This window comes from Andrographis paniculata, unplaced genomic scaffold (genome assembly GCF_009805555.1).
Source record: "Andrographis paniculata isolate CXL003 unplaced genomic scaffold, ASM980555v1 Contig22END, whole genome shotgun sequence".
In the NCBI taxonomy this organism is placed as follows: domain Eukaryota; kingdom Viridiplantae; phylum Streptophyta; class Magnoliopsida; order Lamiales; family Acanthaceae; genus Andrographis; species Andrographis paniculata.
Window position 1 is genome coordinate 5,046,317 of NW_026137513.1, and position 27,234 is coordinate 5,073,550.

The following is a 27,234-nucleotide window of genomic DNA, read 5'->3' on the forward strand; positions in this document are numbered from 1 at the left end:
TAGTATATTAAAAAATTTTAAAAATTAAATTAAAAAATTATAGATAAAAAAAAAAAAAAAAAAAACAGAGTCTTGTTGTTCCATTTTAATATAATAATAATATAGAATAATATTAATGTAATATTTTTTAATATAAAATTAATTTTTAATATAATATAAAAAATAAAATATAAGTATTTGATCAATATTTTTAAGAAAAAAATTGATGAATAACAAAATATTTGAAAGTTATTAAACGAACACACCATAAATATTCTTAATATAAGCTTTGATTATAGATTTTTTAAGACTTATAGCTTTGGAATTCTATGAATAATAAAAAATTACATCAGGACTCTAAGATTTCATTTATTATATCAAAACTTAATATATAAATTAAAAAAATTACAAAAATATTTTTATTAGTATCTTATAATACTAAAAAAAATAATTTTAATGTTAAATAGAAATAATACACAAAGTAAACGTGACCTTTAGCTCTAAATAACAATTAAAAATGTTTTAGTATTAGTATAAAAGAAATACTTTTTAGTGAGACAATAAAAATGGTAAAAATGATATTTGATTTGAGACCGAGAAAAAACATATATATAATTTATGTGATGTTTAAAAAAAAAAAATGAAATAGTATCAAAATTTCAGAAGGTTAGAATAAGCAAAGCCATAAACTCTGAAAAGTGATCCTTGTGCTCATGTATATTAAGAATCAGATGGTAGCAACAGAACATAACATCGCATTGGTTTTTCTTCTTGTCTGCATTGCATTTTCCTTCATCATTATCATCATCGACCATCCCATAAAAAGCGCATAACATCAACAGCAGCAACCACCTTCAGCTGACGCTGCTTTATGGCCCAGGCAGCAAGCATTTTTTTGTTTTGTCACATTGTAACGACCAGAGATTCTCTGAATAAGCAAGCATGAGCTAGGAGAATGGGTGGTATGTTGGTTGGATTATATGCATGCAGACTAAAACAAGCAATGCATTGACTATCAATAACAGTGGAGCAAAATTGCCATTAGGACAGGAAGACGTGCACTAGATGCCTCCCTCCCAACTTCTGAGGCAACAACAATTCCATTTCCATGCACAACCCATGGCAGCCTAACACAACCGATCCCATTTGAACAGTGAGAGAAAATGGATTGTGATGTGCATCCACTCAATAAAGACAAATAAATTAAAGCGAATATCGATATTACAGGAGTGCGCAGACATTCCTAATCCTTTTCTTCTACTACAAGTATGTTTATGCTTACCACTTATGTCTACCAAAGTACAGAACAGCAATGGCTGCTGCAGCCCCTGCAGCAATCTTTAGCTGACGCTGCTCTATGGAGAGAGAAGTGCATAGATATCCCCATACCCAACGTGAAAAGAACTGCAACTTGCAGGAGGATTGAAATTTCTTCAGACAGAACTCCTGCACATTGCAATCACAAGAGCTCTAAGTTAAGCAAACATAGCAGCGAAAAACATGCCACAAAAGACTAAACCAGGCAACAATTTCAAGTCAAAATATTTTAATATTTGATGTTTGTCAATAAAGAAGCTTTCCAACCTATGATACCAATGATGTCCAACCTCACATTTTACCAATGCTTGCATGAAATTCACCAACACTGCCCTTGAAATTTTCTACAGAGAAATCCTGCATGTTTTAGGGGAAATGTTTGGGAGCTTAATATAACAACCAGTTCACATGGGGCAGTATTTTATTTTACGAGCGAACATATAAAGTATAAACACAGAATAAAGTAAGCATTTCAACTAGACAATTATCCATGCTGAGTTTCATTATCCTGCTTCTTATTTAAATCAAGAGGTGTAGAAAGTTGATGCTACTTGTCAATTGCTATTTTCGTATAGATTAGGACTTCTTGCAAACACGCATCAGAGAATGGTCCAAAGAGAAAGACAAATGGTCATGTTACCTTGGGCAATTTATTCAGTGAGGCAAGGTGATCCACATGTAGTCTCACATTTGAAGCAGCATGAGCCCAAAGACTTCGATCAACACCAGCATATGTATATGCTACAATGTCATACAATGTCTTTGCTCCTTCTTCTATGGCTTTCAAGATGGTTGATTCTCTGCTTCTGCGGTTTCTGAAATTTGGAAGAAAGTCATGATAAGAATGAACGATCAATCACTAATGAGACAAACCATGGAGTTATTTTCTGTTATAAATTTGACATCTTACTTGAGATACCCACAGAGCATGTGCTTTGGCCACACATTAAGTCTACCATGCATAGGAATTAGTACATGTGGGGACATCTCTATAAACTTGTATGTAGTTTGAAAATAATCCTACAAACAAGAATGGAAATTTTAAACTTACAAGATTTTCTCTTAGAGCCCAGCAACTTAGATGCTATCCTTACCAAGTTAGAAACTAAAATTTTAAAACAGCCGTGAAAATTTTTTCACTGAACGATATTACCCATGAATCAACATATATCCCTTCATTTTTAGTGCAGAATACATATTGAATATTAGGCATAACTAAGCAAGAGCTATTGTTTTGAGAAAACTTACAGTCATATTTCCACCGGAAGTAATATCCAAGATTGCACTTCCTTGGCTAAAATACAACAGATTACCAGTTCACTAAGAGTATAGACTTGGAGACAGTAATTGAAGAATAGAGCTCCAACAAGAGATCAAAGACTTATAAGTTAGAATATTATCTTTTGAAATAAGTAAAAAGTAAAATCCTTATCAGTGATAAAATAATCATATGTAACCAATGATTCAGAATATGATCAAGATCCAAACTAGTAACTTACCCTACACAATGATCACCAACTATCAATGAGTTAGTAGAGACGTGAAGCAATGCCATATGGCCATCTGTATGACCCTGAAAATATTTTTCCATGAAAAAGCAACTGTGATTAACTTTAAGGGAAAAGAGAATTCCATGACAGAACAATAAGTTCACCCATGTCCTGCCAAGTAATACAACATATAGGTTGTGGGATAGAATCAAGACAGTGAAGTTGTTGATAATAAGTGAAAATTCAAGAACGTCAACACAGAACCTAGGATTAATAAATGCTTTATAAGGAAAAATTTCATGCAGCAAAACTAGTAACGCTCTGTAGTCTATACTTTTCAGTTCACTGAAGATAGTTAAGAAATACAAATGTATTATTAAACTCAAACAGTGCTTGGAGTTTACAGGAGCTGAAATGAGTTTCAATCGCTGACCACCAATGCAGATTTCTTCAGATCCCAAAACTGGAATATATCCCAAAGACCAATCATCTGTATAGACAAGATTCAAATTGTTCACAAATGTTAGTTATTTGGTAAAATAAATAAATTTGTTAACACCTTTATTGCTGCTTGAATATACTAAATCCAATTTACTTATCATCCATAATTAGTTTACATACTTTCAGCCGGTAATATATATATACATATTTTAAGAAAAGAACATTTCTATAAAACGAGTCCTTCCTTTATTGATCGCTGATAGCATTATTAATTTGAAACTAAGGATTAGTTTCAAGTGCAAAATGTGCCATCTTCAAGTATCTTCATTTTAATTAAATCTTATTGCAGTGTGACAAAACAATTAAACTATAACTTTAATTTAGAAAGAGATGAGGATCAAATCTTCATTCTAACAAAAACATTCAATTTAATAACGGGAACCACCATACCCTTCCTTATTCGACGAAATGTATGTTCATGAGCCATGAGAATAGCATCAGGGCTGTACTTCTGGACAATAGAGAGACCTGTTAAAATTAAATCCATTATACGATGCACAACGGGGAAAGAATTATGATCGTCTTCCTTATTACAAGCAATAGGAAGGGAAAACAACAATGCTCTGAGAAACAAGGGAAAGCTTCTACTACATTTAGGATGGAATACAAGCAATCATCATATGCTCCACTCATAGAAAAAAGAAATAGGAAAAAGATAATTAACAGCTATGATCATCATAAGACTAAATTATCTGGAGTGCAACAATCAGGCCACTGGACATCTGACAGCAAACAGTTTTAGGTCATGAAACCAATATTTTCATGAATACAGATTGCAACTCACTCACTGTAAAATCAATGCAGAAAAATAGAAACTTTAGTAAACAATGAACCCTGGAATGCTTACCATGAACGTGATCATGATGATGATGGGTTACAAATACAACCAGCTTTCTTGGGAGTGCAGTAACAATTTGTTCCAGCTGGAGTGCAAGTAGTAGCAGGTAAAGACAAAAGGTGAAATAACTGATGAGCTATACAAGTTTAAGAACAGTTGGTGAAATCTAGAGACATACATAATGGCTAATATAACAGCAATACAGAACATAGCAACAAAAAATAGAAAGAATCTACAGGACTACATTACATATAAATAGGTCTTTTTCAGGTCACTTTCAAACAATCCATTCACCCTTAAGAAATTTTTCTTTGATCTTCAGATAATCCAATTCATAATTCAGAAATACTTATCACTTGAACTAAATGAACTATGATGGGAAGTAACTGATTAATCAAGCACTCAATTCGAGAAAGGTATATACTTCGACGACAAGTGTCTGAAACTGTTTCTGTTTCAAAAGCCAGTATGAGAAAGATTAAAAGATATAAGTTCCAACTTTATACTTATTCTCTTTCCCACATGTAAGTGAAATAATCAAATACCTCTTTGTACATGGAAGAGTTGCATCCAGGATCCACGATGAGTGCATCTCCACTTGCAAAAGAACTATCAGTATCCGAACTACAATTACTGATTGCAGGGGAAAACACAACTAAATTTGTGGTGTGGAATGGACTAGCAGTTCTGCTGCTCATTGGAAACAATTTTACACCAGGAGGATATTCCTGCAGGGTGAGAAGGTGCTTTAGTTTGTTCAAGGAATTGTATTGATTTATACTTTGAAGTGGATTGATTTATACCAAGCATGTAGTTAACCAGTCTGAAATGTTGGACAAAACATATGATAAAAATAAAATTGAAATTATTCCGAGATGTTTTCTTCATCATAGAGCCATCCTTTACACACACACCCACACAAAAAAAAAGGATAGAGAGAGAGAGAGTTGAAGATATGCATACAGCTCAACGATACTTCATCCTTGTAGTTAGCATTTGGTTGCTACATTCAGTAGAATTTTATAGAAACCAAAATTCAAAGGCTCCATTCTCTAAGTCTTTTTTCAGTTTTTATACTATGCAACCTCGCAATTCCTATTAAAACATATTAATTTCCATGCAAAATATCTCATCCAACAATTCTTTCGCCCAAAAACTAAAATACAAACATAAAAATAAAATAAATAAATAAATAATGAACAAACCCAAAAGATAAATCAATAATTTATCTTACATTTAGAGAATATAAAGAATCCAAAGACAGAACTATCAATGAAAATAAAAGTGGGTTTGATTCTTATTATGTTTATGTTATATTCATATTTTAGTTATCTTGTTATCGATCCTAGTCATTGGAATTTGTATCCCTAGAATTAGATGTCCATATTTGACAGTCTCATGTGTATATACCCATATAGCTCAAATGTAGTTTCCTCATTTTTTATCTACATTCTCTCTACAAACATATAATCGAGTATTCAGCAACATACAGCTGTTTTTTGATTAATCACAGATTACAAGAAGCAAAAATGGGTAAAAGAAACATTAGACCAAGACCAGGTTTTCATATGAAACTTGACATGAACTACAAAAAAAGGACCTGATATCTTAGGGAGGAAGGGATACTGATACTTGTAAGCTGCATTGAATCATTCAGAAGTCCATCAACAATTAATGGACCTATACGAGCATCATGAGTCTTCACTTCCAAAAGCAATTCTTCACATCCTTTGATACTAACCCACTTACAGCCATCTGTATGTTGTAGCATAACAGATCACATAAAACCACAAGAGATAACTTGCTCTCAGCTAGATATTGCTTAAAACAAAGTTTTCTGCCAATTTGCCATTGTCTCTTAAGTAAAGTTCAAATGCAATTGTACAAGATAAATGTAAACCACATGGTTTTTCAGCTAATGTATAGTGCTGCATACGTTCAAGAAGAAACATAAGTACAGATACAACATATTATCTTGAGCAAAATCAAGTTCTCTATGTCAAGTCCAGAAACGTTCAAGCAACTTAACATTGAAAAATCCAGTGATTATTGATAAAAGCATTAATGGCATTGTAGATCTTTAATAAAAGAAAGGTTCTGTTCTTTTTTCTACGCAATATCATAAACATCACTGGAACTGAAAAGATAATAGGATAAAATTTTTCTAATCATACACCAGTCTACGGTACGTCATCTCCGTCTTTCCCCATAGACCAACCAATGAAACTAAATGCTTGAGAAAAGTGCACTAGCGGACCTTTTAACTCTCCACCATATGATTCCAATTCTCCAAATATATAGACCGTCTTAACAGGGACACCAGGTCCAAATTCTGGCTCCTCTACGACCTTTGAAAAGCTCCACTTTATACTTGTGGCTTTTTCAAATCCCACTTGTCCAAACACCTATAGAACAAACATTGAAAATCGGATTGAGTTTTTTACAATGCAAAACGAAAAAAAGGAAAAAATCATCCCAAAGTTGTTTTTTGAACCCAAAATTCAAACTCGATAGAAACACAAAAGCAATCCCCGCATCTTTGATAATAGCGGCGAAAAAAAATGATTAAAACAGTAATAATGTTCTGTGGTGCAGTTCACTACCTGAGTAAGACCAAAGTCAAGGTCAAACCGATTCAAGAATTCGGACATGGAATTGCCCTCAGGGTCGATTTGAACTTGAATACTTCTCCGTGGACTCTCAAGTAGAGATAATTCTCCAGAGGGCAGGTCCCAAAGATCAGAATCTTGATAGGAATCATACTCAGGGTCATCGAATTTTGGTGGCGGCGTCTGCTTTTGGAGGAGAAACTCGGTGTTGTCGAGCAGGTTCTTAATGACCACGGCCAAGTTCACTTTTTGAGTAGCCATATGCTAGGTTGGCGGCAGGCAAAAGGGCAGAGGATCGCTCCGGTGACTGACTGGGATGCAGTTTGAAACTCGGGACAGATTTGCAACGCTTTTAAAAAGGGATGGATAGATGGTGGTTGTGATGGGAGTGGCAGTGGTGGTTGGGGTGGAGTATTTATGTTATGGCGCTACAGAATAATTGACGATTTAAATATATTAATTAATTATTTATGTTACAGTAAAAACATGCTTTAGTTATTTTAAATAGTATAGATTAATAAATTTTATATACGATATAAATAAAAATTTAAAATTAATTTTATAAAAAATAAAAAAAATTAAATATAAATCAAAATATTTGTTTATGAAAAAAAAAAGACAAAGCAATAAAAACAAAGCTTTTACGTGTAAAAATTTAATTATATTTTTTTAATATATTTAAAAAAAATAAATTTACTATAAAAATAAAAAAAGAATCGTGACAAAAAAAAAAAAGAATCATAAAAAAAGTATTAATATTAGTTATTTATATTAAAATGACAATTAAATACATTTTTACATTATATTTTTAAAATATTTAATTATATTCTTTTATTTTGTAAAATATTTTTATTACAAATTATAAAATATTACTCCCTCCGTCCCAAACTCCCTGCAATATTTTTTTTGTATGTCCCAAATACCATGCAACATAGGAAATATTTAATCATACTTATCCTTACTCCACACTTTATCCCCTCACATCGCCCAAATAAAAAAATAAAATATACATTTCTCTCTCAATCACATTACTTAATTTATAAATTATCCTACTTAATATTATCCACCTAAAAACCCGTGCCAAAAGTAAATATTGTACCTTGTTTGGGACAGAGAAAGTAATATTAAATTTTTATTTTTTTATTTTTTAGATATTTTTTTTTTAAATAATAATAATATATTTATTAAAAGAATATAAATATTTTTTAATAAAAAATAATATCGAATGTAAACAAAAAATAAATAAAAAATCCTATGTATATATATTTTTATTATGTTATAAAATGGATTGATTCAAAAGGTTTTACTATGATAGATTTGAGATTTTATTAGCATTCTTCTTAGTATGCAAATTGATCCAATCATATGGCTAATTTAAAGATTTCTAATGTGTGTAGTTACTATTTCAAATTAAAATTATTTATTTTATACAGTTATTAATTAAAAAATATATTTTTATAAAATATCATATTAAAAATTTTATTTAAATAAAAATCTAAATCAAAACATATTTCAAATAGTTTCAAATTACAATCAAACAAGCAAGTTCACTCAATAATGCATAAAATTGAAAACTCAAAGAGAATTACTCGATTACTATCATAAAGAGTTAGTTCATTATTTAACAAGCTTCATTAATAAGCATCTTCATCTAAGAGAATAAACATAATCTTGACAAAATATTAAAGAAGTGAAGCCGCCACCATGAAAAAGAAGTAAGAATCCGTTAGATTAATGGAGTGAAGTGACAACCGTTACATACATTAGTGAGAAATGAATAAGGACAAATAAGCCAAACAAGAAAGAACCAATCATCCACCAAAAGTTTTACTATGTATATATTTAGTCTTTTATTGTTTTTTTTTTTTTTTTTTTCAAGCCAACATATTAGCACACTTAGTGAGAGACTTTAACAACATATTCGATTAAGATTGAGAAAGTGATCAACATGTAGAATAAAAGTATAAATGGAGACAAGTTGTTGGATGCTTTCAACAGATTGTTGATAATTCCGAATTCGAATATATTTTTTCTTGCAAAATATGATTATTATTTATATTTTTATGTAAAAATCATCCCAATTATTTATGACATACATTATTGTCATATTTCACTTGATTTCATATATGATATTTACACTCAAAAAGTTGAAAAAATAAATACGAAGTTCAGGCCAGACCAAAGTTCCAAAAGCCGCCAACGGATTGGAGAGTCAACAGACATGGATGCCAGCTCCTATCTCAAACAATATGTATTTTACCTAAATCCCATAAAACTATGAATTTCCTCCATCAATACCAGCTATTTATGTGTCAGCACCAACCATGCCATTGCTGACGTTAGATTCTACACGAACATACCATTTACGCCAGATCCACAATTGAAGTGTTCGCAATTCCGAGTTCCATCTTTCGGTCCAAACGCCAAATTTGATGACTTGTGCTACCATGAGAAAGGTGTGTGCTGGACGTCAGCTAACCATTGATCAAGGTGAACGGTTATGATGTTTTTGAAAGTTTTTGTAATTTAACTGTTGGTACTAATTGACCGCCATCTTTGGAGCCTATAAATATCGATAAGATTTATTTATAATTATGCATCATGCAAGACACTCTTTAGCAATCTTACTACTTGACTTTAGAGTTCAAATTGTAAAGAGTTTATTTTTTTTTTTTTGTTAGCTTAGCATGGCGGTCAGAAGAATTTTCTAAAAGTTTTCCACCATTGACCACCCATTTCTGCCACTGTAATCATTTTTTCAATGTGTTTTTTACTTGTTTTTCAATAGTTAAAATTTAGAACAGTTTACAACTTCATTGGGAAATAAAATATCATTAGTCTTTTTCATCCATTTGATTCACACACTCTATCCATATTCACACTTGAATTTTTTAAAATTAAACTCTTGATGAAATTGTGAAAACACAACGAAAGATTAACTATCAATGCTTAAGCTTGCATTGTATTCATTAACAAAATATAAATGATTTGTAGCAATTAAGTATGTAGGAATCTTGTCGACCTGATAAGTTATAATAAATATATAACATTTATTAAAAATGAGTAAGCCCACTATTGAAACTATTTAAGTAATAATTAACTAGAAATAAATGTTTGTATATCAAGTCACAAAGACGTCCAGTGATCGTGTCTTTCTTTTAGATAATGTTATTGACTGGAAATTTTAAATTTCATTGCAATTTCTAAAATCAAATACCAATTTAGTCAAAAATCAAGCTTAAATGAATAAATATGATCACATTCATTCCTCCAAAGCACTTAATGACTATAAGTATAATTTCGCTAACACAAATACACCACCTCGCACATTACATTTAAGGTAATTTAGTTATTTCTCATTGCAACTAATATCTCAAACACAAACACCTTACTCAATTTCCTCCCATTCTAAATATATTTACTCAAAATTCGCTATAACTTACACCCATTGTTTTCATTCAATGTGTATCTCATTATACACATATCTATTTTGCGCACTTTTCAAACTTTATGACATACCTAAAATCCACCAAGTTCACTCATTAACACCCCATTCATTGTTGTCCGCCATCTTAGTACTATTGCAATATCCACCAATTAGATATCATTTTACCTCATTTAGGTAAATTCAAGTTTAAATCGTTTTCATCTAATTTTGTCTTATTTTTTAGTTTTACATTAAAATTCACTAGTAAAAATAGTATAAAATATGTCTTCGATATATGGAGAAAACTACAACTTTGTTTTCACTTTACTTTATATCTACCGTTAAATATAAGCTGAGCTTCAAGAGGAAGCTAAAGTAGAGCTCAGTAAATAACGAACTTAAAGAGATAATTAAATGGTTGTTTTTGCGGATTATGGTGACCTCCCACGCCATTTGCCATAAGATGACATATCTATTGCCCTCTACATATATTTTTTTACAAACAAAAAATGACATTTATATGGGTCAAATAATTTCTTTTGACATATGTTCCCAAATTGAGAACTTCACAAATGCCTTGGAACATAAGATATTGATTATAGAGTTTTGCCACATCGTTGGCGATAGAAAACCTTCTTCAAATGTCATGTTGGATATGTTTCCAACTTCGTCATTTCAATTCCCCGCAAAATAGCTAGAAAGGGTGAGGTTCAACCTAAGTCCAATAAAAAACAATGCTAGATGTGCAATGAAGATGCGCATTCTTCATCATAGATGTTAAGAAGGGATCCGGGTATCTAACCTAAAACTAATTGGTAATAGGTGGAGGTGGAGTGGCTCACTCTTATATAGTAGGAGAGTTCCCAGACATTTAGCAATGTGAGACAATATTACACAGAAATTGGTGAAAGCGTGCCATCAAGGGCAATAAGAATGAAAAAATAGTTTTTTTCATTAACCTATAAATAGGAAGAAACCTATAAATATTAATAGATTTTCTTGTATTTTTTTTTTTTTCATTTTATCACTTGAATACTTAATCATTCTTTAGAGCTCAGAAACAGTAAAAGAATTTTTATGGAGGTTTTTCATCTCTAACTATTATCTATGTTGTTAAAATTATTTTATAAAATCGTTTAACTTGGTTTCTGGTAGATAAATGTAGAAAAAATAATTATGTTCACTCAGTATTTTTTTTTATTGTACGATTCCTTAAAAATATTATCATGAAATATAATATAACATAATAGGTAGATTTTATAATATTTACAAAAATCAATAATTCAAAACATATTATTATTTTATATTATCAATATAATTTCTTATATTTAATATAAAAAAATAATTATCAAAAACATAAATGAACAAATTCAAGTATAAATATTATTTTTTTATATGATCAAATACAGTTTCTTACAAAATTTTGTTATTATCAAATTCAAATAAAAATTTTTGAGAAAATATCATACGTTATTTCCAAATTTAAACTAAAATTAATACACCCAAGAGAAAGAAGCGGAAAAAAAAAAAAAACACGGCCACGCTTTATCTTCCCTCCCGCTTTCAATCCATCCTCGTCCATCCCTGTTTTGCACATCCGACGAGGTAACTATTTCGAAAAAATAAAGAAAAGGCCCTAACCTGTTCTTTGTTAATTGTTCTTATTTGCCCGATTTGTTCATTTATGTTTATGCTGGTTATAGGGCTGCAATGTCTGCGGCCTATTTCATTACTCGGTGAATAGATCTTGCTGCTAAAATCTCTGTGTGCTTTATTGATTACTCTTCAGGGTTATTTTTGCTGATTTCCATTCATTCGAGAAGCCTTTTTTATGCGACTTACACTATGTAGGCTCTTGCTCGTTTCTTGGAAAGAAACTAAATTTGTCGGCTTACTTGCAGATAACTGGAGAGGGACTATCTAGCCGTAGTTTTGTACGTGACATTCGAGCCCTGATATATTTGGGGGAATGTGCGAACCATTATAGGTGAATCTTGACAACAAATATTAAAGAAAGCCGAGTTTAGAGAGGGGATAATGGTGGGTTCTAAAGTGGATGGGCCATCAGCACTGCCGGTGAGGAGAGACCCATATGAGGTGCTTTGTGTCTCTAAGGACTCTTCTGATCAAGATATTAAGACTGCCTACCGAAAGCTTGCTCTCAAGTGAGCTTCTTTTTTAAGATCTCCTCCCTTCTATGAATTTTCATATGCTGCACCTAGCTATTTCTTCTTGGAGCTAATTTGAATATATGAGCTTATTATTTCACGTCTCCATTTGTAGGAACGATTTATGAAGTTGACCGTATCCCTGGGTTGCTTTTGTGACCTAACTTAACAATCTTATTTTGATATCACTGTCTTTTTGTGTTATTATATTTCTCTAATTGGGATTGAAGCTGCTTTGATGAATAGTGATATGAATATGCTCATGATATTATATTATAAGTATTTTTATCATGAAGTATGGGTTACAGCAGAGTTCTGTCCTATAAGAAATGATTTATTTTTTCTCTGGAGTTAAAAGGCTTGGTAATTGTTCGTCCGAGAATGAGTAGAGCTGTGCTCATAGTTTCAGATTTGGCTCTGAAGGAGAAAAGTGTTTACAGTGCAGGGATAATACAACGCTAGATTGAGGAATAGGTTATACAAATATCTTCCTAATTTTCATTAGAAATTTTTTTTGTCTCATGTCTCTTTAATATTCAACATGCATGCACACCCCATAAACATAAACCTGATGTTTGAGTAGTAAATTTTGGTGGTTGAGAAAAACTAAAGTATGAACAGGTACCATCCAGACAAGAATGCTAACAATCCGGAAGCTTCTGAGCTTTTCAAGGAGGTTGCATATTCATACAACATTTTATCTGACCCAGAGAAAAGGAGGCAATATGATCTTTCAGGGTTCGAGGTACTTTCATGCCTTGTATTCTCCTTGCAGGTTGTTTTGACATGTGTGTGTTTTATCTCCTAAATTATACGAAAGGATAGTGGTTTGAAACATTGGGTTGTTGTTGCTTAGTAATTGTTTGTGAGAGGCAGGATAATCATTTTGTTTTTGATCTGATTTTACATTGTTCTGTCAAAATTATTTATATATTTAAGGGTGGCTTCTAACACTTTTCTTGTTTGTCTTCAACTACAATCTTTTCTTGTTTGTCTTCAACTACAACAAGGCACTTGATGCTGAAGGAATGGATATGGAGATTGATTTGTCAAATCTTGGAACTGTCAATACAATGTTTGCTGCTTTATTCAGGTTTAATTTTCCTTCAAGACTGGACCTATTTGATATGTCTAATACGATTTAAGTTCATTAGTTTTATTCATTTGGCTAGCAAATTGGGTGTGCCTATCAAGACCACAATTTCTGCTAATGTTCTTGAAGAAGCTTTGAATGGAACTGTCACAGTTAGACCTCTTCCAATGGGAACTGCTGTAAGTGGCAAGGTAGGTGAAGTCCACCTCTATAAGAAAAAGCTTTTTCCGCTTGCACTCATTTATTTATTTATTTTTTCTGGGTTTGCATTTTATCTTAATTTTTTTCTGTTTGTTACTTAAAAAACAGGTAGAGAAACAATGTGCTCACTTCTTTGGTGTAACCATCAGTGAAGAGCAAGCAGACTCAGGAATTGTAGTTAGAGTTTCATCAGCTTCACAAAGTAAATTCAAGGTGTTCATTTATCTCTTGTAACATAAATGATGGATAAAGGACTGTTTAGTTGAAGTTGACTACATGAATACACTCAACACTGTTAAAATAGAAACAAGTTATTTGATTGACCCTAATATTTCATGCAGGTATAATATGCAATAGCTAGATAAATGGAGTTTATACTATGTATCTTTTACCTTTTGTCTACTTGCATTGCATCTGTCCAGAGGCATCATGGTTTCCACTCTTAGGGGTTTAACTTTTTGTTTCATGTGATTTTCAGCTCCTGTACTTTGAACATGATGCAAATGGGGGGTATGGTCTGGCATTGCAGGTAAATGTCTGTCTCTTATAGTTTATATAGTATTATGATTTCCTTATCATAATGCAGTTTTAAGTGTTCATTGTGGAGGCTAAAAGTTTTACACCACCTCTTTAATTTGTACTAGTAATTTTAGCTCTGTGGCCGTGATATAGAACTGTGCAGGATGATGAATTAGTCTTTGTTAAGTGATTCAATGTGAATTTAACTTGAAGACCACATATTTGGAAAGCAACTTTCTGTAAAAATTTTAACTTATTGAACAACTTTTAGTTGTTTGATCGGTAAAAAACTAATTAAATGTTTGCTAAATTACTTTTTTGAAATAGTCTATTGATCTCCAAAAGCAGTATATTTCAGCATTTAAAATAATTAAAATAATTATTTTTTATATGTAAATCATTTTATTGGTAAAATGTTTTAATTTTTTAGAATAAAGATAAAATAAAAATATTAATATTATTAATTTATCTATATATATGTTTTTGTCAAATAAATTTTTTGTTAAAAATAAATATATTAGAATAAATTTATTTAAAATTATAAATTTAATGAAAAAATAAATTAATTAAAAATTAACATAATAAATATATATATATGAATTATTTGTTCTTTTATATTTTACACTTCTAATGAAAAAAGAATGATCATATTTTCAAATAAAAATACATTAATTAATTTACAAAAATATATAAAAAATAAAAAAGCAATATTTTAATAAAATTTTCAAGAAATAATAAAATTTCTAAGAAATGCTACACATAGAAGCAACTGTATATTTTAAAAATAAAATAAAAATATTTTTAATTGTTATTTCAAATACTTTAATATAAGCATATAGTATATTCATTTATTCAAATCAGCTAATACTAACAGTTAATCGAACAAGTATAATCAATTAACAACCAAACGAAATAGCGGGGTATCTTCTCGGGAGGTCATATGGCAGGTCACCATTTTGAATTTTAAACAAAATAAAGAATCCGGTGGGTTTCTCTTGCACAGATACCAATCAGATTTTCACTTTTTGTTTTATTTAATTTTTATTAAAATTTATATTTTAATTATTTTTATACTTTTATATTATATAAAATTTTATTGATATATTTTATTAAATTTTTTACTTTTAAAAATAATTAATTTAATATAAATATAAGTATATACTACCTTCGTTCGATTCTAAGGGTCTCGTTTATTTTTTAGCGTGTTGATCATTCAATATTAATTTTAATACAAAAATGTAGTACAAATAAAAAAAAATGACAAAAATATTTTTATTAGTGTCTTGTAATACTGTTACAATGACATTTGTGAAAAAATTATACAAATATAAGAATATTTTTAATATTAAATACAATCAGACAAAAGATAAATGATGATGTGGAGAATATGATGTGGATGAAAGATAATATGATGCCAAAGTGTAGAAATATTTTAAATGGGTATCTTTGTTGGATGTGGCCTAAGAGCAGCAACAACGAGCTTTGGAGATTTGCCACCTCAGCTTTAAAAAAAGAAAAAATAGGAGATATTTTCTCCCGAATATCTACGTGGAGATGTTTGGTTTTTGCCATGTATCCCATGGAGATGTTTGGTTTTTGCCATGTATCCCATTTTAATTGGGACATATAACATGTATACGATATATATTAGATATGTATATAAATTATTTTATTGATTTACATTAAATATATTATTATATTTTAAATTTATAATATTTTTATAATTTATAAAATTTTGTAGTATTTTTATAAAATAATATCAATATTGAATATATTTTATTAATTTAAATTTCAAAATATATAAATACAAATATTATTTAATTTTATTAAACAAATCAATATTAACAAAATAATTTAATTATGTACTCCCAAAAGTGGATTTCTGTGTTGTGGATGGTCTAAGTCATTATGTACTCTCGAAATCCTGTCTGATTCTTGTAAGACGTTTTCCATAATTATCCATCCTACTGACATGGTGCAGTTTGCTTGCTATGCATATTTTAATTATTAGACCTTGACAATGCTGTTCGCAACTGATGCACAATGTATATACTGATATTATATATTGATATGAACTTTGAACTTATTTTACACCATTACTATAAACTTTATTTTTCAGAGAAGACCGAGTGCTTTGCGGTGTTTTGGATTATATTCTAAGTCTACACATAACTTATTTAAGATTTTTATCTGCAGTACATAATGTCACTTCCAATCACTTCTTCATCCAAAGATGTTTAAATTATGTTGTTCTCCTGTTCTCTGAAAATAGTCGAATATTTTTAATTTCAATGTTGGGAACACATTTGTCATTTTGTCAACTGAATAGTGTCAAATATATGCAGGAAGAAAGTGAGAAAACAGGGAAGGTTACATCTGCTGGAATGTACTTCTTGCATTTTCAAGTGTACAGAATGGATTCAACTGTAAATGCGGTGCGCAATTTATATATACATATATATATTCTCTAATTTTACTGAGCAAGCTTGATGCTAGAATGATTATATTCCTTACTAAATGCACATTGATGGTGTAGCTGGCCATGGCTAAGGATCCTGAAGCTGCTTTCTTCAAAAGACTGGAAGGCCTTCAACCTTGTGAGGTTTCGGAGCTAAAGGCTGGCACTCACATATTTGCTGTTTATGGTTTGAACTGCTTTCCACACTTGATATTTTACTGTTAATTAATATTGTGTTTTGTCCTATAATTCTATAATAGTAATCAATGATTGTGAGAAGCAACTTGAACCCCTTACGGCGTGATTTCTTCAGGAGACAATTTCTTTAAGCCTGCTATCTATACAATTGAGGCACTTTGTGTGAAGACATATGGAGATACAACCCAAAAACTCAGAGATATTGAAACTCAGATTTTAAGGAAGAGAAATGAACTACGCCAGTTTGAGACAGAATATAGGAAGGTCTTCAGTATTCTCCCCCACTGAACTGTGCTATGGTGTGTTCTGTGGTAAGAAGTGCAGATATTTGGTATAATCCTAATATGAAAGTCCATTTTCTCTATGTTCAGGCATTGGCACGATTCCAAGAAGTTACCAATAGATACAGTGAAGAAAAACAGTCTGTAAGTTTGCAAGCAAGAATCCTCAATGTTGTTTTCTTGTTGGAGTAACCTTCTGTTGTTGCAAAGCTTTCATTCAGAAGTGCATCTTTGTTTTAATCCAGGCCTACTCTTTTGATATGTGTGTCCCGAAATAGAGAAGACCATTATCTTTTATGTATGTGTATCTTGAGAATGGAACTTGAATTTTCCTCACATGACTACTCTATGTATATCATCATTATCAACATAGGCTTGGCATAACCAGCATTATTGATGCTGAACTTACTATGATTAATCTGCTTTGTTTCCTCATGAACAATGATCTGGCCACTCCGGCTGGCTGTAGCTTCTTACTAGTGTTACCTAGATTTAAGGTCTTTCCTTAGTTGATCAGAATTTCATGGCTAAGATTAAAATCTCTCAACTTAGTTTGAATGAAGACTGAAATTCCCATTGACGTCTTTGTCTTATCTTGAACCCTCTGCTAGGAGTAAGCCTGTACTGAGGAATTATTTGCAAACCAATTTGTGGTAGAAGTTGTTTGTTTCCAACAAGCATTGACTTATTCATCTGTAATGGCTTGTTTGGCAGTGTATGCAACCTCGTGTAAATTCTGATTTTCATAATGACTGAACAGGTTGATGAACTGCTAAAAAAACGCAACAGCATCCAATCTTCCTTTACTGTTGCAAGATCCGTTGCTATTTCAAGTGGGAGCGGACATTTCAGCAATGGAAGCAACAGCAGCAAATTTACTGGAGAAGATTTTAGATCCGAAAGTGCAGGGGAAGAGGGTAGTTCAGAGTCAAAAGATAAGTCTTCAAAAAAGAAATGGTTTGGTATTAATCTTAAAGGATCTACTGATAAAAAATGAATAACCTTAAAAACTAACTATCCTTGCTTCCCATGGCTCGAAGTTGAATAGTAGTGTGCAGTCATTTTGTGACTCTCTATTGGTTAGGGCTGTTTAATACCCGAAGTCCGTTCAGCTTGGGTTATTATGTAGAACAAGAAGCAATCACAACACAAATTCTTGTGATTCTGTTGTAGCTAAAAGAAGCTATGCAGTGTCTGTCATTTGAACAGAGAAAGAATACATCTACACCGAGATGACTGACTGACTACCGACTAGTGTGATGATAGATAGACTTGCGGCGAGGCAACCAGCGAACCCCAGTCACCAACCCTACACACCATATATGCATGCAGAGCATCCTCCACATTTACTTGTTTAGTTTAGTTTCTCTTATTGATCTTAGTTAACTTACTACTATTCTTTAAATTAAGTCCCCTCCCAGTCACCGGACTTTCTGTTAATCAAAATTATTTATATTATATATGTTTATAGCTCTCCAAATTAAATTTGAAAATTGTAACGGATAGCAACCTCACCTCACCTCACCTCACCACTATATTATATGTCTATTATCAACAACATAATAAAGAGAAGGAAAGGGACGCCTGCCATTTGCATTTCGATATATATTATATATGCATTCTCACTAAGTAATTTATAATTAGTAAGGCACTGCAGTGAGTGAGTAGTGACGGGGGCGGGGTTGATTCTGTCTTTTCTACCCACTAACTCCCTAAGACAAATTCAAGTTGCTACTCTACATGTTAATTTACTACATATTACTACTACTATTATTATTATTATTACTACCTGTTAATCAAACATCCCCCCCCCCCCCCTCCCCCCCTTGGATTATTTAATGATTATGCTTTTGTAAAAAGGGGATTATGCCAGATCTTCTGAGGCTGTAAAAAGGAGACATCTATCATTACAAACAATAAATAGTAATAATAATAATAGAGGAGCTTATTTGTTTGTGTTACTATCACAATTGATGTATTTTCCAATGTTCTAACTCAATTAATTATACCTTCAATTTTGGTGAGATTCGATTATTAATTGGATTTGATTTGGGGGGTGTTTGATTAATTAACTTTGCGTTGAACGTGATTGATTGAGAGGGATATAATAATAATAATTATAATATAGGGTGGGTGGGCCATGTTTGGGATTTGGGCAATCTTAAAGGATAATTATGACTTCAATCAACCATGATTAATGTCCTTAAGACTATTTTTATATTATTAGGTGTGGTGGAAACCATTAACGAATAACAAGTTAAGCCGAGGAAAAGCCTACTCCCCACCCACCCCGCCTCTTTAATTGAATATATAAATCAATTTTAATTATGCATTAAGTACATGATGATGCTGCTAATCAATCAACAAACTTTAGAGCAAAACAAACCAAACCGAAAAAGGAAAAGGTTTGATTAGACTTGGTAGCTATATAGGTAAACACTCTACATCATGTATATATATTTTTTTTTCCTAGAAAAAACATAAGTGATTAATTAATTTTATGTTAGGGGAGGAACTTGATATATCACTGTAGATTAGTTTTGTATGTATTAATTAAGTGTGGTGTATTAAGAAAGCAAGGGCAGATTAATGAGCATGGTATTTAATAAGCAAGACCCGTGCAGCTGCCTCGCTCCCTACAACACAATCAATTAATTAATTTAATTATCTATAATTTGTCTTTTGTATTGTACTATAATCATTTCTAGTAATATATTTATTAATTATGGTTATTCTTAAAAACCCATCTCTACAGTATAAGGGACACAAATATATTTACTTTTAATATGAAATTTTTAGAAAATAATCATTTTATATTACTTCGGTTATTAAAACTTATGCTGATTTGATTAGGCACAAATGTTTAAAACAAATGGATTAAAAAAAAATTTATAGTAAAAAAAATGGTATTTTTACTTTAAAAGAAAGAATAAAAGTATTTTATTTATGATAACCAAAAAATGAAAAATTAGCATAAATTTGAATGAGATGAGAGCATATAAATATAGTTTGTAAGTATTTTTGCATGTATTTTTTATGCTTATATTTTAATTTGATGTTGTTGATCATATTAGTGTAATTAAGTATCTTTGAAATCAAAGAACTTTGAGACTAAATAAAAACTAGAATGAGGATGCGTGAAGAACACAGTTTGTGAAGTTAAATTTTATATAAAAGAATGAATAAATTTTGTAGTGTGTCACACTTAAGGTAGAGTTCATGTTTTGAAAATTATGCATGCCCACGTCTAAGTAAAAGTACATTTCCTGAAAATTTAGAATAAAAAAATTGTATCATTTGTCAAATAATTGTGTCTCTTAAATTTTAAACTTTAAAATTGAGTTCAAAAGTGACAAGATATCTTCTTCAAAATAGTGTTTAAAATTTTTGAAAATAAATCATGATTTTAAACTGAAAATGCATGATATTTTGTTCACCTCCTATGCCTCTAAATGTTAGAGCTGTAAACGAGTCAACAGATTCGAACTTGTCATGTTTGAGTTCAGTTCGTTAAAGACTCGAGCTCGGTTCGTGTTTGTTCGTTAAGAGATACGAGCTGAAATTTTTGTTTGAGCTCGGCTTGTTTAGCAATTTTTTTGTTCGTGTTCGGCTCGACTTGACTCGTTAAGAGAAATTTTATTTTATATATTTAATTTTTAAAAAATTTAAATTTAGTTAATAATAATTATAATTTTTATTAATAAATGTAAATAAAAATAGACTGCAATATAATATTATAAATATATATACTTATTAAATATAAAATTATTAATTTAATTTTTCTAATAAATACTATCGAACGTTCGCGAATAAGCTCGAGTTCGTTCGTGAACATAACGAGCCAAAATTTATGTTCGTATTCGGCTCGTTTAGCTTAACGAACGAGCTCTTAGCGAGCTCAAACGAACCGAACCGAACCGAGCCGAACTCGCGAACTTTTCGTTTGTTTTATAACTCTGCTAAATGTATGGTGTTTTGGCTTCATTTAGAAGAAAAATGAATTGAAAAAAAATATATAATTCCTACATGAATTTACAACCTTACTCACTTTGATATCTTTGACTTCAATTTCATTCGTTTTTTTTTGGACAAAAATCAAGTTATTCTTTTATTAGAAATTCCTTATACTCGTGACAAAGCATGAGGTAAAATTATTTTATTTAAAAAGCACATTCAACGTGATTTGACGAACTATTCAACTATTCTCTTCACTATCTTACAAATATATATCACATTTTCCCCAACAATAAAAAATGATATTTCAACAGATGTATAATATCGACGTAAATAAATATCAATTAAAAATATTTATAATATGTAATGAGAGGCCTATTGTCACGGTCGGATTTTTGAGCGGTCGCGGTGGTTTTTCTATACTTAACACTTTTTCATTATGCCAAAGACTTCACTCAAACTCACTAGTATCTTCTAGAAGGTTTTAGAAGGTGGTAGAACTTGACATTAATAAGGTAGATGAGAGTTGATGGTTGATTGTTGGTAGATTGCATTTAATTCGGTAGTTGGGGAGATAGCATTTACTCATTTGGCTTGTATAAATAGGTGCTTGCACCTCACTTGTAAATCATCCAAGTCTTAGCAATTAAAAATATTTTTCTCCACACTTTTTCTCTTTAGTTTCTCCCTCTAAAAAGCCTTTGGCTTTTGTGGTGCTTGGCCGAGTTGGGGAAGCATACCTTAATAGCCGACGTGAGCGAGTTGCTAAGAGGCGCACGGTTACTTCGAGTGAAGGAAGTTAACCAGTGACACGTGGTATCAGACCAACGATCTTGGCAAGCGGTGGGAATGTCGGGAGAAAACGACGGGAACGTGTCGGACGGAATGCTGCGGGCTTGGATGGACGCAAGGAGAGACGAAGTAGGTCTCGGAAATTCATTGCGGAGTTGGAAACACGGGCGGTCAAGCTGGAGCTTGCCGTGGGGGAGTCCATAGAGCGGTTGAACACCTTAGAGATGAACATGGGCGAAGTCGAGAACAACGCCTTGGCGGGACTCCACGAGTTGAGGAGTTTCGTGTTGGAATCTATCAATGCGTTGAAGGGTACCATGATGACGTCCCTTAACAAATTGAGGGTGGAATTCAAAGCCATGACCGCGGTGGAGTTATGCGAATTGCGGGAACATACGACTTTGAGGTTGGAGCGCCTTGAGGAGGATCGAGTCTTGTTCAAGGCAGCATTGGAGGGAGGCGGCACCAAGGTGCGGGAAGGTTCGCGGGTTAGAGCTCCGGAACCTCCGAAGTATTGGGGTAAGCGTATTCCTAAGGAAATTGATAATTTCTTTTGGAGGGAGGTGGCACCAAGGTGCAGAAAGAATACGCGATGAGGAGGACAAAATCAAGACGGTGGTCTTGTACTTGTCGGATAATGCGGGTTTGTGGTAGATGAGGCGCCACAATGATACAGCCCGAGGGGTAGCCCGAATCGATACGTGGGAAGAATTCAAGTCCGACTTGAAGGATCAATTCTACCCGAAGAATGCCGAGGAGATGGCCAAGAAGAAGTTGCGCGACCTCAAACATACGAGTAGCGTTAGGGAGTACATCAATGAATACACATAGTTGATGCTCGAACTCCCCAAGATGGTCGAGAAGGATCATTTGTTCAACTTCATGGAGGGGTTACAAACATGGGCGGCGATCGAGTTGAGGCGCCAAAAGGTCCAAACATTACAAGAAGCCATATCAGCGGCCGAGGATCTTTTGGAGATCCGACGGGACTTTGTGCCCAAGAAAGTGATCAAGGACAAAGGTGGGGGAGTGAAGCCCTACAAGCCGATGAACAAACCATTTTTTAAGGGTTCAGGAGAGAGCACCCGAGACCGATGCAAAGGACCGGAGTTGTTTCACGTGTGGAGGACCACACTTTGTTAGGGATTGTCCGAAGAGGAAAGCTCTCAATGCTACCACCGTAGTCCAAGAGGAGCGGGAGAAGCCCGAAGAGGCGAGATTGGGAGCAATGAGAGTCCTCAATGCCGTAAAGGCAAACGAGGAAATGTTCACAGTGCCTACGGAGGAGGGACCCGAGGATCAACTCATATATTGCGAGGCCAAGGTGAACGGGGTATCTACGAAGGTCTTGATGGATTCAGGAGCATCTCGAAACTTCTTGTCCAAAGACAAGGCGGTGGAAATGGGTGTAAAGGTGACAAAGGAAATCGGGTGGATGAAACCGGCGGATTCGGCGTCAAAACCAATCACCGGCATGGCCAAACAAGTCCCAGTTCAAATTAGTGGATGGCACGGCAAATTGGACTTCATGGTGCTACCGATGAGCGATTACAAAGTCATATTTGGTGTGAAGTTCATGAGAGAAATGACGGTGATCTTCCACAAAACCAAGTCAATGAGCTTCACGGAAGGTGACGTAAACGTTCATGTTCCTTTACATGTTGAAAAGGTTAAATCACATGTTTTGTCGGCTATGCAAGTTTTGAAGGGATTCAAGCGAGGGCACGAGACGTACTTCGTGGCTCTCAAGGAGGATGACCCATCAAAAGGCCAAGATGTCCCAACGGAGATCAAAGGCGTACTAGACGGGTTCGAGGATGTGATGCCCCCTGAATTACCAAAGAAGTTGCCCCCGATACGAGAAGTCGATCACAAAATTGAATTGGAGAAAGGGGCGAGACCTCCGGCAATGGGTCCATACCTGATGGCCCCGCCCGAATTGGAGGAACTTCGAAGACAACTAAAAGAGTTGTTGGATGCCGGCTACATCCGACCGTCAAAAGCTCCTTATGGCGCACCGGTGCTATTCCAAAAGAAGCAAGACGGAAGCCTTCGAATGTGCATTGACTACCGGACGCTCAACAAGGTGACAATCAAGAATAAGTACCCGATACCATTGGTGGCGGACTTGTTCCACCGCTTGGGGAAAGCCAAGTGGTTTTCGAAGTTGGACTTGCGATTGGGGTATTGGCAAGTCCGGATTGCGGAAGGCGACGAGCCAAAGATCACTTTCGTAACGAGGTACGGCTCCTACGAGTTCTTGGTTATGCCCTTTGGCTTAACCAATGCACCAACTACATTTTGCACTTTGATGAATAAGATATTTCACCCATTTTTAGACAAGTTTGTTGTGGTGTACTTGGATGACATAGTCATTTATAGCGAGTCTCTAGATGAGCATGCAGAGTACTTGCGATTGGTGTTCCGGGTCTTGCGAGAGAACGAGTTGTACGTGAAATTGGAGAAGTGCTCGTTCGCCCAATCGGAGGTGATGTTCCTCGGACACAAAGTGAAGGAAGGCGAGATTTTGATGGACACGAAGAAAGTACGGGCAATTTTCGAGTGGGAACCGCCCAAGAACATTTCCGAACTTTGGTCGTTCCTTGGGTTGGTGAACTACTACCGGAGATTCATTGCGGGGTACTCGGCGAGGGCGACGCCATTGGCAAATTTGTTGAAGAAGAAAGTTGCTTAGGAGTGGGGTGACGAGTGCCAAGCATCTTTCGAGAACTTGAAGACGGCGGTCGTGGAGGACCCAGTACTTAGCCTCTCGGATTACTCGAAGCCGTTCGAGCTTCACACGGATGCCTCAGACTATGCCATTGGAGGAGTAGTGATGCAAGAGGGGCATCCCGTGGCATACGAGTCTCGGAAACTCAACGACACGGAGAGAAGGTACCCAGTCCATGACAAGGAAATGTTAGCGATCATCCATTGCCTTTGGACGTGGAGGCATTATTTGCTCGGGAGTCACTTTGTGATCAAGACGGATAATGTGGCGACGAGTTACTTTCAAAACCAAAAGAAGATCACCCCGAAGCAAGCATGGTGGCAAGACTTTTTGGCAGAGTTCGACTACATGTTGGTGTACAAACCGGGCAAAGCCAATGTCGTGGCGGATGCACTTAGTCGGAAGGCCTCCTTTGCGGCGATAACTCAAGTGCAAGGAAACCTTGCTGACCGGATCAATGAGGGATTAGCCGAGGATTCCATAGCCACGAACTTGATAGAAATGACTAAGAAGGGCACAACGAGGAAGTTTTGGGAAGAGAATGGCCTACTCTTCACGGTCGGGGATCGACTATCTGTGCCACGGTGGGATAACCTTCGGCGGGATATCCTTAAGGAGTGCCACGACTCCAAATGGGCGGGACACCCAGATATTCATCGTACTAAGGCTTTGGTCGAACAATTGTTTTATTGGCCTAACATGCGGGATGATATCAATGCCTACATGCGGACGTGCTTGGTTTGCCAACAAGACAAGGTTGAGCAAGCCAAACCGGCGGGACTTTTGGAACCATTGCCGATTTCCGAGTGGCCGTGGAATAGTGTGACGATGGATTTCATCTCGGCGTTACCAAAGGCGGACGGATGCGGATCGATCATGGTGGTGATCGATAGGTTTTCCAAGTATGGGACATTCATACTGGCGACAAAAGATTGCAAAGCCGAGGAAGCCGCCCGACTATTCTTGAAGCACGTGGTCAAGTATTGGGGAGTGCCGAGATATATCATTAGCGACCGTGACCCGCGCTTCACCGGGAAGTTTTGGAGGGAGATTTTCATGCTCTTGGGGTCGAGTCTCCACTTCTCGACGAGCTTTCACTCACAAACCGACGGCCAAACCGAGCGGGCGAATCACTTGTTGGAGATATACTTCCGACACTTTTTAAGTGCCAACCAAACCGATTGGGCTCGTTTACTTGATGTTGCACAATTCTCGTATAACTTGCAGCGTAGCGAGTCTACCAATCGGAGTCCTTTCGAGTTGGTGACGGGGCAACAACCTACGACGCCCCACGAGTTGGCATGGGGATACGAAGGAGCGAGTCCGGCGGCGTACAAACTTGCTAAAGGATGGAACGAGGAGCACGACATAGCAAGGGCGTACTTGGCAAAGGCCGCAAAACGGATTAAGAAGTGGGCGGACGACAAGCGACGTCCACTGACCAAGTGTTGGTCCGAATATTGGGGAGAAATATAAAGGCGATCGTCAAGTGCACAAAGGCTTGACACGGAAGTACGAAGGACCGTTCGAGGTGGTGAAAAAGGTCGACACACGATCGTACCTACTCAACCTACCCGACAACTTTAAGATCCACCCGGTCTTTCACGTGAGCTTATTGAAGCCGTATCACAAGGATGAGGTGGACCCGTCTCGGAACGAGTCACACCGTGCTCCACCGACAACGACGGTGTCCTACGAGAAAGACATTGTGGAGATTATGGGGGATCGTGTGATGGGCAAACGGGGGACACCCCGTTGGACCGATTACTTAGTCCGATGGAAAGGCGAGCCGGATAGCGAAGCGTCATAGGAGAAAGAACAAGACCTATGGCAATTCAAGAACCACATCGAGGCGTATCGAGCGAGCACTTGACGAGGACGTCAAGGTTTAGGTGGGGGAGAGTTGTCACGGTCGGACTTTCGAGTGGTCACGTGGCGGTGGTTTTTCTATACTTAGCACTTTTTCATTATGCCAAAGACTTCACTCAAACTTACTATCATCTTCTAGAAGGTTCCAGAAGGGGGTAGAACTTGGCATTAATGAGGTAGTTGGGAGTTGATGGTTGATTGTTGGTAGATTGCATTTAATTCGGTAGTTGGGGAGATAACATTTACTCATTTGGCTTGTATAAATAGGTGTTTGCACCTTACTTGTAAATCATCCAAGTATTAGCAATCAAAAGCATTTCTCTCCACACTTTCTCTTTCTAAAAAGCCTTTGGCTTTTGTGGTGCTTGGCCGAGTTGGGGAAGCCTGCCTTAGTAGCCGATGGGAGTGAGTTGCTAAGGGTGCACGGTTACTTCGAGTGAAGGAAGTTAACCTGTGACACTATACTTACTAACAAAATTAGATCTTGTATTTGAATAGATTAAATAACAAAATATATATATATGATTTGAATAGAAATTTAAAATTAAAATTTTGTAATGCCACATGCTTACAGATTTGAATAGAAATTTAATTGATTTAGGATAATTAGATGACTAAGCTTATATCATAACCATTATATGTAAGATTTTCAAAAGAGCAATATGTTGACTAAAGACAATAAAGATTGTGTCCTACACTACACTGATGGTAAATATATTGCACTATAAAAAAAAATAGTATATCTGTAACGGAATTCCGTTACTAAAGTTCACGTAGTTAACGTAATTCCATCTTAAATTCCGTCTCTA

The 27,234-nt window shown here is 34.5% G+C and overlaps 2 protein-coding genes across 13 annotated transcripts; one reads left to right on the plus strand and one right to left on the minus strand.

The window, feature by feature from the left end:
* Nucleotides 1–1,155: 1,155 nt before the first annotated feature.
* LOC127245476 (uncharacterized) lies at nt 1,156–7,137 on the minus strand. Of its 6 annotated transcripts, none has more exons than XM_051266386.1 (12): nt 6,729–7,135; nt 6,383–6,530; nt 5,726–5,880; nt 4,671–4,853; nt 4,135–4,210; nt 3,678–3,755; nt 3,191–3,276; nt 2,796–2,869; nt 2,545–2,590; nt 2,207–2,316; nt 1,937–2,111; nt 1,156–1,425 (listed from the first exon to the last, which is right to left on the minus strand). In XM_051266386.1, the coding sequence occupies exons 1-12, from the start codon at nt 6,993–6,995 to the stop codon at nt 1,258–1,260; spliced, it is 1,566 nt and encodes a 521-aa protein (XP_051122343.1). In that variant the 5' UTR covers nt 6,996–7,135; the 3' UTR covers nt 1,156–1,257. The 6 variants fall into 6 exon arrangements, with proteins under 6 accessions (XP_051122343.1, XP_051122339.1, XP_051122344.1 ...); XM_051266383.1 differs by adding an exon at nt 1,564–1,653 and having other exon boundaries at nt 1,278–1,425; nt 2,796–3,276; nt 6,729–7,136; XM_051266384.1 differs by adding an exon at nt 1,587–1,653 and having other exon boundaries at nt 1,279–1,425; nt 2,796–3,276; nt 6,729–7,137.
* Nucleotides 7,138–11,683: 4,546 nt separating this feature from the next.
* On the plus strand, nt 11,684–18,564 carry LOC127245625 (chaperone protein dnaJ 15-like). Of its 7 annotated transcripts, XM_051266621.1 has the most exons (13): nt 11,930–11,951; nt 12,063–12,326; nt 12,445–12,803; nt 12,962–13,074; nt 13,340–13,422; nt 13,502–13,613; nt 13,732–13,836; nt 14,102–14,152; nt 16,488–16,577; nt 16,679–16,787; nt 16,914–17,062; nt 17,170–17,223; nt 17,840–18,564. In XM_051266621.1, the coding sequence occupies exons 5-13, from the start codon at nt 13,358–13,360 to the stop codon at nt 18,074–18,076; spliced, it is 972 nt and encodes a 323-aa protein (XP_051122578.1). In that variant the 5' UTR covers nt 11,930–11,951; nt 12,063–12,326; nt 12,445–12,803; nt 12,962–13,074; nt 13,340–13,357; the 3' UTR covers nt 18,077–18,564. The 7 variants fall into 7 exon arrangements, with proteins under 7 accessions (XP_051122574.1, XP_051122573.1, XP_051122577.1 ...); XM_051266617.1 differs by lacking the exons at nt 11,930–11,951; nt 12,445–12,803 and adding an exon at nt 11,684–11,766 and having other exon boundaries at nt 12,942–13,074; XM_051266616.1 differs by lacking the exons at nt 11,930–11,951; nt 12,445–12,803 and adding an exon at nt 11,767–11,897 and having other exon boundaries at nt 12,942–13,074.
* Nucleotides 18,565–27,234: the final 8,670 nt, after the last annotated feature.

Excerpts from the sequence above, each read along its gene's own strand:
- LOC127245625 (XM_051266617.1), top strand. The coding sequence starts at position 12,199 with ATGGTGGGTTCTAAAGTGGATGGGCCATCAGCACTGCCGGTGAGGAGA. Across the intron at positions 13,423-13,501 it reads ATGTTTGCTGCTTTATTCAG|CAAATTGGGTGTGCCTATCA; the intron begins GTTTAATTTTCC and ends TCATTTGGCTAG. Across the intron at positions 13,837-14,101 it reads CTTCACAAAGTAAATTCAAG|CTCCTGTACTTTGAACATGA; the intron begins GTGTTCATTTAT and ends TGTGATTTTCAG.
- LOC127245476 (XM_051266382.1), bottom strand. The coding sequence starts at position 6,995 with ATGGCTACTCAAAAAGTGAACTTGGCCGTGGTCATTAAGAACCTGCTC. Across the intron at positions 4,854-5,725 it reads CTTCCTCCCTAAGATATCAG|GAATATCCTCCTGGTGTAAA; the intron begins GTCCTTTTTTTG and ends CTCACCCTGCAG. Across the intron at positions 1,426-1,936 it reads CACTGAATAAATTGCCCAAG|GAGTTCTGTCTGAAGAAATT; the intron begins GTAACATGACCA and ends TGCAATGTGCAG.